The sequence below is a fragment of the Ascidiella aspersa genome, chromosome 2, assembly GCF_963924565.1.
Source record: "Ascidiella aspersa chromosome 2, kaAscAspe10.2, whole genome shotgun sequence".
In the NCBI taxonomy this organism is placed as follows: domain Eukaryota; kingdom Metazoa; phylum Chordata; class Ascidiacea; order Phlebobranchia; family Ascidiidae; genus Ascidiella; species Ascidiella aspersa.
This window is the reverse complement of record NC_139448.1, coordinates 34349509-34364656: the sequence shown is the minus strand read 5'-3', so window position 1 is coordinate 34364656 and position 15148 is coordinate 34349509. Positions and strand designations below refer to the sequence as shown.

General features: G+C 35.6%; 1 protein-coding gene across 1 annotated transcript; it reads right to left on the bottom strand.

Annotated features, from left to right (window-relative positions):
• Positions 1 to 5073: 5073 nt before the first annotated feature.
• Positions 5074 to 14512, bottom strand: LOC146165451 (uncharacterized). Its single transcript, XM_083380930.1, has 7 exons — positions 14424 to 14512; positions 12127 to 12230; positions 11355 to 11446; positions 9666 to 9780; positions 6814 to 6980; positions 5904 to 6441; positions 5074 to 5339 (listed from the first exon to the last, which is right to left on the bottom strand). Exons 1-7 carry the CDS (start codon positions 14510 to 14512, stop codon positions 5074 to 5076), a joined length of 1371 nt encoding a protein of 456 aa, XP_083237056.1.
• Between the last annotated feature and the right edge of the window lie 636 nt (positions 14513 to 15148).

Sequence of the window (15148 nt, the reverse complement as noted above, 5' to 3'; positions counted from 1 at the left end):
GTTGTCCATTCGACCAAAAAAGAATAACTCACTTTTAAAAAGGGACTGATTTAATAAAACGCGAGTTTTAAGACTTTTACCATATATTAATACAAAAATCACTTTTTTTATGATTTTATAACAAGAAATTTATTCTTTTAAATCGTTCAAAAGTCAGCTTTGTAAGGCGGAACATTTTTTTTAGTCTTATGTGCTTTGTTTAGCTTATGCCATAATATCTGTAAAGATATGTATATCTTGTTTTTTTTAGAAATTTATGGCTTGCAAAATAATCAGAAACGAAAGAGTTATTCGAAACGTTCAAGATGCTACCTACTTCTGTATGAACTTTGATATTCTTACTACGTTTTAATACAACCTCCAACCATTATCCAAAATTCAGAAATGTGTTTCATTTATCGCACCACAACTTCGCAATTAGTCCAAGATCGGCAGGTCCATCTTAACCGATATAATATCTTGCCATGTTTGCTTGAGTGAGACCTTATCTCGGTATGCGGGTGATGACACGTAAAAGCCAAATCAAAAGCCCACATCAAAAGGTGCTGATGTGATGTAGTGTAGTTATCTTAGAGGCGCGAACGGCGAGACTTGAAACCACAATGTAGGCCTCATGTTGATGATTGCGTGGGTAGCGTTTTAAGTCTAGTGCAACCACTATAAGCAAATGCAAGTAATCATAAAATGTTGTCTGATTAATCACATCATCTAAAACATCAAAGCAACTTTGAGCAAGCAAACGGGTTTGTATTGCGATAAAGTTGAGTGAGTTGATAACATCTAAGTCCAAGTTAGTCCAACAAACACGTTTAATACTTTGCCGCTATAAACCACTACATTTTCATACTCGGTATGACTTTACAGTATAAATGGCCAAAAAGATAAAATCAAAATAATAAAAACAGTACAACTTTAGCAGCATGTTTAGTTGTGGCTTAAATTATCTTCAGGTCTCAAAGATGCACAGCTGTGTTTGTAAAGCCGCAAAGGTACACAGAACAGGACTTCATTAGGGAAAAATACATTTGGTGACTAATCAAGCGGGAACAGAAAATTAAAGCTCTGAACACTTCGCCTCAAAGTGTAAAGGTGTCTGTAGCATAAACTATTGAGTTAAACCAGTGATTCCCAAACTTTTTTTTTCGCGTACCATTTTGAGCTTTTGTACAGTGTTGATGTACCACCTAAGTTACACCTGAGTAGAATATCTCAAACTTAAATACTTTAACTCTCAAATCAATACTTATTTACCCGCAGTTTAAATTATTTGCAGCACACAAGCTGTCAAATTAAATATCTCCGTTAAAGCTCAATTAGAAAGATACGCTACGGCTGACGTAATTTACATAATTTGTAAGTCGGTGTATTTAAATATATTGTGCATCCCCTTTAAACATCCTTGCAATCTTCAGTTTAAACACCACAGGTGTAGAGGGCTTTTAATCTTCCCCGACCAAAGGTAACTACGCCTTTACAAATCTATCATCGTGTGGGAGCGAAAAAAAGGCTGGAACGGTTTGGCACGAGATTCCCAATATAGATGCGAGTTTCGTGCCTACAAGTTGCTCGCGATACAGCTGTGACGCACGTGTGGGTTTAGCTTGTACCGCGATCCACCTGAGATAAGGATTTCCATTGTCGGCTTCCGTAAATATGCGGTCGTCTCACTGGTTGTAAACCTATAGGCGCCTGGAGTTTAGCGAAAGCAGACCCGCTTATGCCGGGACAGGCTGTCCAATTTGGTTTAATGCCCTTTTTTATTAAACGAAAAAGGCGCCTTGAATGTAAAGTGTTGCTGGATTACGTCGTTACGTTTGCGGCGACGTTCTAATCAGGGCGCCTATATAAGGTGGTATTGCATGTTTGTGACCTTTCTTGTGTGTAATTCAATGCAAGCATTTTCAACGACCTTTTATTGTGTGGAATTAAATGCCAATATATTTGCCTTATGAAGCAAACTTAGCCTTTTGATTTATCCTTTTCTAAAGACACTACTTAGTGACTTCTTTGCTATGGGCAGATTGAATAAATCTTTTTACCGCGCTTTTCAAGGCGTAAATGTTTTAGCCTACTACCCGCGTTTAGCATTATAGCAACTCTTATCTTGTGAAATTAATGCAAACATCTTCCACCTTTGAAAACAAACTTGTTGACATTGGTCTGTCCTTTCATCAAGACATTGCTTCGTGATTCAGAGAACAATTGTGACATTTTTTGTGTGAGGTTTAATGCAAATATCTTTGACTTATGAAGTAAGCTCAGCCTTTTGATCTGTCCTTTTCTAAGACACTGTAAGTCGAGATTTCTTACTTATATGTAGATTGAATCACTCTTTTCACCATGTTTTTCCAAATCCTAAATATTTCACTAACCGCGTTTAATATTATAGCAACACTTATTTCTTATGTTGTGTTTGTTGGGATACAAAGCCTTATACTATTTTTGGACAATAAACCTATGTATTAGAGTGAGAAATATCCATTGTAATCGAACCAATGTTTAAAATATAAGTTGATCTTTACGTTTATAATTTTTGTTAGTTGGTGACGGGCAATCTTGTAAAAAAGTCATAAACTTGCAAAATCGGTGAAGCTTCCCTTTCTGAGTAATTTCCTGGAGCGAATACTGAAAAGGAACATATAGCAAATTAAGGTGTTTACAACGTCATTTATCCAATTTTACTGAAATTTATTCAATTGAAGAACTTTAATGAGTAAATGGTTTACGTTTTAATCATGTCTTTTGTCAAATTAACTTAAGTCACGCCAAGTCATGTCATTCGCCCCGAAAGACTTCAAGTAAATTTATTTAAAAACAGTGGCTGAAGTGCACTTAAGTCAAGCCATTGACAGTCAAGCCATTGACTAATGTCATTATAACACTGGGCGAGGGCAGGTCTTTCACTTTTTATGTCTGTGATTGCCGACTTTCCAGCAAATAAAATGTCAACTGGAATGCAGCTTAGTCTGAATTACGTCATTACATGCGACGTGCTAATTTCGGCGCACGTAAGCGTTGCATTAGATCGTTTAATCGTTTCTTATGGGTAAATCAAAACGAGCATATTTGACCTTTGCAAACAAACTCAACAGGGTTGATCCGTCCAGATTATATATCACGACTTGCACAGCACAATGCAGAAGAAGATTTATTTTGACCATGTCTTTGCAAATCCATTGTTCACGATACAGCAATGGGCTTTTGACAATGGTTTGGAAATGGAAAAACGCTAGTGTACAAAATGATTTAAACAAACGAAAACTATTTTTTGTCAAATATGAATATTGCATAAAAAATTAAGAACTAAAATTGCGCAAAAAATACCACACAATGTTCTGTGTATTGAACCCATACGTTTAACAAAGCAATGTTTATGAGCATGTTATTTCTTTCAAAAGCAAAAAGTGTGATTAAACAAATACCAATTAAATCAGATTTACAAATGTTCAGCTGCTAAACCAAAGCAGTTTAAATTTCTATACTTGGCACTTGACTATCTCCTTAAGCATTACAAGTATATTGTTCTTCGATGAGTCTAATCGGATTTTCCGGAGGTCATTGAGAGCCAAGCTTGTTCCGAAAGATAAAGTGTAATTATAACCTTGCGGTTTTACTAGTAATGCTGCGGGCAACTAGGCTATAGGCTAACCGACTGCAAACTGCATAATTTAGCAGTATGCAAGCTAAAAATGGAAATACTATTAAAAATTATATTTTGGGGAGAAATTTCCTGAAAGTTGATCACAGATTGTTGGCTTGCCTGAGAATTTTTTTCTATTTTACAAGTATGCTTAAATCTGATTTTGGCCAAATATAACAATCGTCAAAACCAGTTTCAACAACACAAACTGCTACGACATACATTTTTTAGGTTTTAAAACATAGGCCTATGCCTATTTTTTAATATTTGTTAGGTTTCATAATACTTAAAGTACTTTATATTCGCGTTTCAAAGTATTATTTCTATAGATTTGTTATTGTTTGTTCACGTGACTAATCCAGCTTACTTTTGCATTGTTACGTTTCAAGTGCGGTTTGTGTCATTCGATTTTGTTGTTCTTGCAGTCTATTAAGTTGATAAGGAACAACAATTGTCATGAAAACGCTATTATCTTGTCGAAAAAGGACTAAAGTAACTTAAACTGTTAGCGTGGTTGCAACAGGTTTCATGAAAAGTAAAAATGTTGCTCTTAGTCAGGATGTCGTATATCCAGTTGTTGCACCAAATGTGTGATATTTGAAACTACCTTGACTCTTGCAAAATAAATGTCGACCTCAACTCTTTGTAGGTCACAGCAAAATGATCTAGCAATGCTTTCATTAAGGTAAGACACACTTTATGTTTATTTTTTATTCCGCCTAATGTCTATACTGTTTTTAAGTTACTCAAATATGACGATGCCTTTCTGACCTTTATACTAGCATTGCCAGACCTTTTCGCTTTGTAGATACAGTAATGACAAAAGTTATGTTTAGCAACTTAGTTTGCATTGATCGTAACTTTCGGGACTATTTTTAAATGCACGTTTTGCAAATTGCTTTGTTTTCCATAACCGGTAAACTCAAACCAAACCAGTCTAATGTTGTGATACTATGACTACTTTAGCAAACCTTTGATAAAACTTCAGGTAAAAACGACTAGCAATGTTTAGTAACATTTTTACATTTTTACCGGATGGTAACATTAGTAAAAAAGGCAAAAAATTAAATAACAAATAATAATGTACAAGGAAAATGAACTTTGTTGAATAAGGAAAAAAATACTGAAATACGACAAAACATTTACAGATTTTCGGCAAAATCACAAAATGTACTTGTAAAAAATTATTAGAACAACTGTAGGCTTGCAGATTTTCATAGACGGCTGAACATGGCTTATAGCTTGACATCAATTCGTGTAGAATTATTCCCTTCGATTCTGCTTTATAGTTCGCCTAACTGTAAAATATAATTTACCTATCCGCGCTGATGGGTAAGTTAAAAGGGTGTTCCGTTTACTTGAGTAGTAACATCTCCCGAGAGTTTTGAAAGCAATTGTCAGTTTCAGTCGCTGAACAGCCTATTCTGTCGTACTTATCGTTTCCAACTATCAGGCCAAACCACTTTCATCAAAAGTTTTACAATGCTTCCACGCGGAAGTTGATCTTCCAACATCTTATGATGTTCTTCGTCGAATTCCATGTTTATATCATCGAGCATGTTCACTTTGGTGGTCGTTTTCGGAGTTGTAGTTGTAGCTTCTGTGGTTGAACTAACCTCGATTATTCTTGCTAGCAATTCAGGCGTTGTTTTTCTGGTGGTTGTAGGTTTTGCTTTTGTTGTAGTTGTTTGCAGCTTTTCTGTAGTTGTTTTTTTGTTTATTGTTGTGGGTAAACTAATGATGGCCTGTTCTGTAGTTTTTGTTGTACTTGACGGAATTTTTGTAGTTGTAGGCTCCATGGTAGTTGACATTTCTCTTGTAGGTTTTACTGTTGTTCTTTCTGTTGTCGTTGTTGTTGGTAAAATAGTGGTTGTAGCTTGCGTTGTTTTAGGTACCTTGATAGTGGTCTGCTCTGTTTCTGTTGGTAGAACAGTAGTAATGACTTTGTTTGTGGTAGGTAACAAGTTTGTGGATATTTCTGTGTTCGTTGTCACCACTTTAGCAGTGGACTTTTCTGTTGTAGGCATTTCAGTTGTTGGTACAATAGTACTGGTAGTTTGCGTTGCGACAGGTAGAATTGCTGTTGATTTTTCTGTTATTGGTTGTATGCCAATTGTTTCCGTTGTAGGGGGGCTATTTGTAGTTTTTTCTGTTGTTGCTACTACAACGGTAGTGGTAGATTCCGTTGTAGTGGGTTTATATGTAGTCGATGTTTTTGTTGTGGCTTTTGGACTGCTGATCATGGTATTTTTATCGGTTGTACTTAATACAGTTTTGGGTTCTGTATTGGCATTGGTGCTCCCTGTAGTTGTGATTGACTCCACAGTAGTAAATCTTCTTCTCCACGACGGTGCCGCGTGATGGGCTTGCATTCTAGTTTCCATCACAATCTGTGGCCTGGTGACTGGTTGTGCCATTTCAGCATTTGTTGTCGTTAAATCAGTGGCCTTCATAATGCTTTTTGTAGGCGTAACAATTCCCACTGTGCTTTTGACCTTATCAGTTTCGATTTTCGCCAAACTAGTTGTTGTAACTTCTGCGTTGTTTAATTTATTGACCAGCTTTAAATTCTTCTTGGGTGCGTCTTGGACTGTCAGGTTTCTCGAATTCGTTTTCTTGGGTGACGGACTACCGGGAACGGATGAGACTTTCCCGATTTTCTTAACCCCCTCGGCGGGCCATCCCCACTTGAAGGGAATTTGGGACTCTTTGACCCACTCGCACATACCCTCATCTGAGGGAACACAGGCTGAAGTGTGGACTGGAAACTCGTAAACTGGTCGACACTCGTCGGCGTAAATCTGTATTAAAATAGGTTGTTAAATACATAGAAAAGTGTTTTTTTGGATAGTCATTTTGTATTTGCCTGTTTGCTTTTTGTTTGATTGTGTATTAAGACGTTGTTGATCATAGGAGTGAGATATATTTATCGTATTGATACTGTGAAAAAATTTTTATGAAGCAGGGGATAATAGGAATATTGTAAAGTTGTGACATTCGGCCGTGTGTAAATAAAAAATTGACATGGCGTCACGAAATTTGGCTAAAATTTATGTGGTTAAACAGCAAATAGAAGTTATTTCAAATTTTGAAGTTTCGTGGTTTTGCGGCCCTATTTGATCTGCTCCAATTATTTAAAAATTGTTTTGGTCTGAATTTTTTTGTCTACTCACAAAGCTGTAGTCGTAGAGTTGTTTGATTCTGCACGACTCGCATCCTTTTGAGTAGGCGCGGTTTCTAAGGTGGGATTTGATGGCGACAAGCTGGCCTTCTGTGAAGAAGTCTTTCTGCTGGCGAAGATCGCAGTTTCTGATCAGTAGTCCACCGTGGTAGGGCCGACCTGTAAAAGCAGTGTGAAAAACGACCGAAAACTAGACCAACACTGTTTATAAATGATCATTGTTACACCAGTTGTCAAGCTCCATACTGATATAAACGAGTTGGAAATGCTTAGAATATCGCTTGTAATCAAGTTACATTTGTGATCGCGTTGACTTATCGTGGAACAGGTGCCGTGTGTAGGAGTGTGTTTGCAGGCACAACGGTTAATGCGGGTAAACGGCATCCGCTTGCAATGTAGCACGAACCGATGTGAACGTAGTGGCCCAGAAAGCTGTAATCGACAACTGACCTTTAACCTACTTCAACAGTTCTACTTTCCGCTACTTTTCCGCTAACTGCTTCGCAATAAGTTAACGCGATCGCAAATCTTAGTTGAATACGCCTGGTATATTTTTAAGAAAAAATAGAGGAAACAAAAATCACATATTTTATTATTTTATGATTTTGTACCGTTCAGCGTTTTTGTGTCGCAAACTTCACAAACATAGGTTGTTTATAAGGCCCGCAACTTTTTTAAGCCTTTAACTAATTTTTGTCGCTTATATTATCTCTCGCTAAAGCCCAATTAACTGCTTAAACGCTGTTTAAACAACAACCAACAAGGTTGCTAATCCTTGATCCGTCGGCGCCATATACGTGGCCTTGGTCTGGGGTCATATTTCTACGCATTTTATTTAAAGGCATGTTAATCTGTGTAGCTGTAAATTGATTTCCGCTTGTTGATGCTTTTGTAAAGCATCACTATCATTGACATTTTTAACATATTTTTTTAGTGGTCTCACATAATTATTGTGGTTTATAAGTGCGGTGTTGTATTTAAATGCACAAACTGTGTAGTAATTCGTGGTGATACAAAATGCTGTCTGGATATAGAGATTGTGATTTAATGTATCACAATATCCTTTTATAGCGACATTTTTTAATTTTTGTAATCGACCACACATAATTTCTGTAGTTTAATAAACGTGCAGTGTTGAATTTAACGCAAAAAAGTTGCATTTAACGCAAAATTGATGCAAATACTGTTTGCTGTGGCGCCTGTGATTTAATGAAACTCTATGCTTTTGTAGCGACTTTTCAAGATATCAGTGTTAATTGACCTCACATGACTTCGGTAGGTTAAATGTGTAGTGTTGCATTTTATCCCAAACCACACTCCTTTAAACTTTCTTCATTTACTCAACCGTTTAAAAAAGTGAGCGTCTTTAATTATTAATTTGCTAATACTCTAAGTCTTATAAAATGTTAACTTGCAATTTGATTTATGTATACGAAAAATATATAGATCAAAGGATTGTAATGCCCTGGTGAATTTAAATAGTCAATTTAAAGGCATATATCAGTCGTTTGCATAATTGTAAAAATTGCATGGTTTTCTGTTTAACGTATTAGTATTGTGGGCGGAAGGTATACCGATTGCCCGTTATTAACATTGTTTGCTTGGTCAACAACGATTTATCATCGTCTGATGACTCAGTTAGCTAATACCCTAAAAAAATTCGAACTTTTCAAAACAATTAGCGCTACTATGTTTGTTGCCCACAATTAAATCCCCGCTAACGATTTGAAACAAAAAGTGTAATTCGCTCTCCGAAGCATTCAAGGCATTTTTTCAAGGTGTTGCAAAAAAACGCTTAGTGATGTCGCTGTATTATACGCACAGGTTGCTTGAGATGTTCACGACCTACACTAATCCCCTTCGGCAAGGCGCCTATCGCATAAACAAGTCCAATCTTCTCGGAAATCTACCGTCGAGCACAGGTCAGCAAATTGTCAAAAAAATCTTTGTGAAAGTCGTTTAAAAACGGTTTTTGAGATGTTTTTCTAATTTAATAATTATTTTTGTATAATTTAGAAAACTTTGCCGTTTACATATTTATGTCGTTGGTTAAAAAGTCAACAACCGCCCATTATAACGAATATTTTCCACAACCACACCCCTATAGAACCCCCTGTAAAACTGGCACGTATGCAGCATACCGCAGGGACACAGTTTACACAATTATGATGAAATTGCACTTTTTAACGGTACCAGGAGATTTTTACTTATTAATTAGTTGTAATATAGCATTGCCTGTTACCCTGTTCTTACTATACGCTCATAACCTTTTACATTTTCTATACCTTTTCCAAAAGACATGTGCATAACATTATAGGTACATTTGATTTTGTCGGGTCGTATTATTCGTTGATGGTATTGCTACTCATCCGATGCTAGGCTGGCAATATATAATAATATTTCTAAAATTAACAGCGGTTTGACCGGTGGAAAGATTATTTAATTTTAATACCTTTACGTTTTACTATGTTGTCTTAAATATGATGGAAATCGCCGTGTTGGAAATCATGGCCAAAATCAACAAATTAATTAAAATCGGATCGACACCGATACCACCCTAGTATCGAACTACCGATAGGGAGGGTCCACAGGGGCCATGCCCTCTCAAATATTGTCTAAACATACGTCGATTTTTCCCTTTGAGGTAGCGGTTTCCATGTCAAGTTATTAAATATAGTTTGCCTACGCAGCAAATCTTGTCTTTTTATGCATTGATAGGCAGTGTCCCAAACCAATTACTAGTAATTGTTCAAGTTTAAAATATTACCTACCTCAAAATTTTCGGCTGTTTATACGCCACTGATACTGGATACACACAAATCCTATATTATGTGATATTCCTACCTGATACAAGCTGATAGCCTTCTTCCAACTCCATGGCACAATCTCCTTGCTTGGCTGGAGTGTAGATGTTCACGTGTTCCCCTTCATCAAAGTCCTGGTACCGTCCCTTGTATATCTAAAAAAAACGTTAAAGGAACTGGTCATAAGGAAACAGAGCATGTCTATCACGAAAATACTTAACTATTTAGGAGCATATTTTTACCAAAATAAACATTGATATTTTTTTGACAAGCAAAATAAAGGATAACTTTTGCCGGATTTTCTTTCGAAGACGCGGCTTCTCAATTTGGGGTCCATGGAAACCGAACGGTCTGTAAAATTTGCTGTAACGTCAGAAAGTTCAGTTTCCATTTTTATATTATTTTTTAATACATTTACCTTTCAAGGTAGATAGCTAAATTCGATCTCAAATCATGGCTGAAATTCTATTTAAATTTTAGCATTTTAGATTTAGCCGTGAGAATGCCCCTTCAATTTGTATCTGCTGTGGCCCCACAGGGTAATCTAAAATGCATTGTCGTCCATTGACGTTAAAGCACTACAGCTGTTTAAACGGTTTTCTCTCAAAATACACGGTTAAACGAGAAATTGAATTAAGAGCGAGTTTTTTAAACTTTTAGTAAGTTCGTTTATTAACCCTATAGCTAGGTCTACGTCAATATTAAAAGCTTTACGTATTAATTATTGTATTTTCTCAAATTTTTACCCTTATGTAGATAGTGGCCTGACTGAAATTTTGACACGGGAAAGTTGAATTAAAACCCGTTTCTCAAATAACTTCTTGGATCAACGACAACAAGCGTTGTTTCATTCGGTAAGCGAAATTTCTTTAAATCACAATATACGTTTCAAACACTTAAAATCATGTTTAACTCTAAATTTGGTTTGAACTCTTAAAATCGGTACATTCATTCGGTAAGCGGTTTTTCTTAAATCATTGCCTCAATTTACGTTTTAAAGTCCTAAAGTCGGTAAATTTTAACACCACTGGGCCTGGAAAGAAATTGATTTTCCAGTGTTTCTAATATGGTCACGTTTAGCAAACAACAAATAAGCAAGTTAACGACGCGAGCAGCAAGCAGGCCACGTGTTGGCCTTAATAGACCAAGCAGTTCAAACGTGGTGTCTTGTCGCACAATTAAAGCACACAACAGCATTTCGCCGCAAATAATCGTCTTGTTCGACTTGCGAGACAAGTCGCACCTACGCGTCTTCGGTTTTTGCGGTGATTTAAAACCTTTAAAGGCGCTCTGAAAGCTGGAAAACCACCTGGGCTATTTTTTATTGCCGCGTTGTCCTGAATTTTATGCACTTTTAAGGTTTGGCAGGACGAAAAATTGATTTCAATGGTTCTAGATTGGTCATGAATAACTTGTGATTTTTTTGGCATAAAGAACTCCAGGTTTTATTAAAATGCGACTATTTCTATTATTTTATTTTTGTGTGTTGTTTTAATTACGATATAAGTAACTCGCAAATAAGTTCTTTTTAAACAAGTCAGCAGGCAGTAGCTGTAAAACACTACTGGTAAAACGTTGTGAAACAACCCTAAAATATATATAAAAAAAATAATTTGCTCCACAAGGCAACGTATGATTAAAAATTTATCCAAAGCTTTCTGAATTGGTTTTGCAATCTGACTACACAAGTGTTACATATTTACATACATTCAAACAGCCTACAACATACCGTGATCATTTCGGCCCGTGCTGGGCTGTACGTTTCATCTGTACTGTCGTTTAAAGAAGGTATTTCATGGCGCGATATTCGAATAATCCCAACTGTAAAAGTAATAAAGGTTTAATACTAATAATTGTGCAAAAGTTATTTTCATTGCTTAGCATGAAAAGTGCCAATGGTGTGTCAGAAAGGGTGCTATATATGAGTGATTTTTACGGACGATTTCCCGTATACGGTTATCCCAAATAAAAATTAATTAAGCTTTCTATCACTATACCGGGTTGAATATGATAATTTTGCCAACATTATAAGCACTAGATTGCTCAAAACACAACTGCTATATGGCATATAAAATCGTTAATCTAAGCATTTATTTGTGATGATTATAGCCACTGATTTATTATGTCAAAGCAATAACTCGTTATGTGAAAGCAATAGTGTGTTAAGGAAAGCAATGGCTTAACATTTCAAATAACTAACTTTTACGTTAGAGTTCCATCTAAATATTTTTAGGCATTAGTTAATTTTTTCAAAGCCTAAACTCTTATGTCCAAGCTTTGATTTGTTATGACAAAATAACAATTTTCCATATTAAAGCAGATTTATTAAGGCAATGCAATAGTTTTTTTTTACCCTAAATTAAGGCAATTTGTCGCTTAACCGGATATATTAGGTTGCATTTGCCACTTCAACCGGTAGCAGAATACCGCAAAATAAAATATACTCGGCCGATGCCATAAATATCCCGTTTCCTGAATAGTCAGGTAACACACATACTTACCGAACGCGGCTTTGCACAATATATCCTGAGGGTGAACCGAATCGCATTGGCAGAATTGCGCCGAAATTAAGTCCAAATGCAGTAATCCGGCCAAAATCAACGCCCTGAAAATCATACTTCCGTCACCTTTTGACAACCACTAATTTAGGCCACACGTGCTATGCGTTATAAACCTGTATACTGCAAATTAAGTTAGTTTTAAGTAGCAGTTCATTTGCAATAGTTTGTTTATAATAAACTCAAAAAACATAAGCCCGAAATAAAACTGAACAAAGTTCGTTTTGAAAACTTAAAAAAAAAAAAAAATAAAAAAAAAAAAAAAATAAAATACTGTTTTTAAACTATCGATATATTTACGATATTTCATTCTGTCAGTATATTCTGTGATACAAAAAGTCTGATTTTCAGCAAAATAAGTCTATCACGTTTACCTTATATTCTGTTGATATACTAAAATCACTAATCTGGTGAATAACTGGCAAAAATTTTCCTCTAAAATGTTCAAAAAAATGTTTTAGAAATTCCTGATTTATTCAAATAAATATGCCTAAGACTAAAAAATCTTTAGCAGAAATTAAGGCAATCTTTTATGCTTATTATATGCTTAAATAAATAAAATTAATAAATATCTGATGTGCGCCTTATGCTTTTATATAAGAGAAAAATAAACATTATCACCTTACACCTCTCAAAGCTAAGAAGGAAAATTTAATTCCCAATAAGCAGGAGTCAAATAATTTTTTTCTGCGTTGAGCGATATCAACGCATCGTAATTATGACGCAATAAGACAACAATTGTGTGTGGGTTTAAATGTACACGATAAACAAACTTTAAAGTACGCCAGCCTTTTGTGTATATCAGCGCCTAATTGCCGCTACGATTAAGCGTGCGTGGTCCAAGGGCGTAATTACGTGACTGAGAAAATCGCTGAACCACGTGGTATTAGTGGCACTATTTGGTTAGGGTTGCCCTTTTAACCTGATGACGCAATTGTACGATTGCGGTAATTTTTAGCAGCCAGTTTTTGTTCCATATGAGTAAAGTTTGCATCAAGGATTGATAACGTTTTTTATTCTATATTTATTTAGCAATAGTTAGAGATATTTTTGTGGTACGTTTTTTGAATAAAGGACAGTATTTTGAGTTGAACGTCCTCTAATTAAGGAATATATATGTTACAAATACACATATTTCCAAATAATTTAGCATGAAAAAAATACGTTTCAACTTTTGCTGATGTCGGAAACTGCAAATTGTCAAACTTGTAGTTAATTTGTTTAAGCACAGTTTATGCACCTCTATACAACACTGATTGGTCGCACGGTTTTACGTAAGCCTCACCTCGCTTGACTTCATTGTAGTAACGTTTCTACGACAACTTCCTGTATATAAAAGCTAACGCAATGTGTTGTGTCGCAATTTAATGAATATTCATGTGCAAAGGTTGTACAACATTTGTAACATTTTAACCCCACTGCATACAATTAAAGATTACTTTAAAAACAGTCCTAATTTTTTTTTAAGTTAAACCACTCATACAATATATTAGAAATGGGTATCACACTTGTTCTACTAAACAACATTTCTAAAACAGCGGTTCCCAACCTTGCAACATTGAATAGCTTACGGCACCCCCCAGAAAAAATAACTCCAATCGTACACAAAGAGATGTATCAAAAAGCTTACCAATAAGCTTAAAACGTTGGCCACTGCTTTAAAAAGTAGCTGAACCCTTTACTTCTTAGCCTAATCAATTAGAATATTATTGTTTCCATTATTAATGAGGCAACCTTAAAACTGTTTGAGCAATAAACAGTATTAGCTGAAAAAACACCTACTATATTTTACCTGCTCACTAGCTAGCACCACATCAGCGTGTAAAGTACAAATAACAAATCGCTGAAGTGATTTAGGAAAAGCAATCGGTAGTTATGCCGCTAGCGAAACTTAACATTTAAGCCTATTACAACCAACGTCAGTGGTAAGCCTGTTGACCTATGGCCGTATCCATTGTTCCACTATATCCGATGAACTAATCGCCGCGTAGTATTAAGTTTTGCCAGGTAAACGCCATGTAAACTTGGTTGCAATTTAAGATTAAACTCATAATTCCTGTAGAAAGCGTTTCCTAAACTAATATTTTCGATTTTTGGAATGAACAAATAATTATATATTTAGGGTAAAAAAAAACTTTCTATTTAGTAGATAAATAACCAGCATTTATAGCTCTTGGTAAACCATAGAAAATATAAGGGCAAAACTTTAACGAATCAAACTTAAAATCTCCCAAACATACCTCTTCCAAAAAATCCGTAAATTGCTCTTAATCATTTGAAACATTCTTTTAACCCTTTCAACAAGATTTTTGGTGTTTATGGTGTTCATTTCTGCTATTTAAACTTTAGGGCAGTGGTTCTTAAAAAGGGTTCGACCGAACACTTGGTGTTCGACGCAGCAGTTTCAAGGGTTCGGCGATAACTTCCTCTGAAGCATATTTAATGTTGTTATTTCAAGCTAAATTCGAATCTCTATTATGTTCCAAGTTGTCATGTAACGTTATATATTGAAAGTTTGGCCAATTTAACCTATATATATAAGCAATATTTGATTATGCCCAGTTTCAGCTGCTATAGGAGGAAGAAACGAATACTGAGCGAAAATTTTGGGCTTCGACGAACGCTTGTAAAATAGCATAGGGGTTCGACAGGTTACCAAAGGTTAAGAACCACTGCCTTAGGATTTTGCATAGCTTTGTTTACCAGTTTAGAATAAAACAACCTTTACTTGTTTAATCTTTTATAGCTGTTGCAAACTAAAACAATCTTAAATCCTAAACCACGCCTCTTGTTATTTCGTCTTTTTGAAGGAATCGCTTTCTATCTAAAACGTTTTTTTAATTGCCTATTTATTACTGGCCTTATTTTTTAGCAATCGTATACGATCGTGCAGAATTGCAAACGAATCATCGGGGTTTATCTGGCTAATGCGGATTTATCAAATAAACTCGGCTTGTTGCAAACG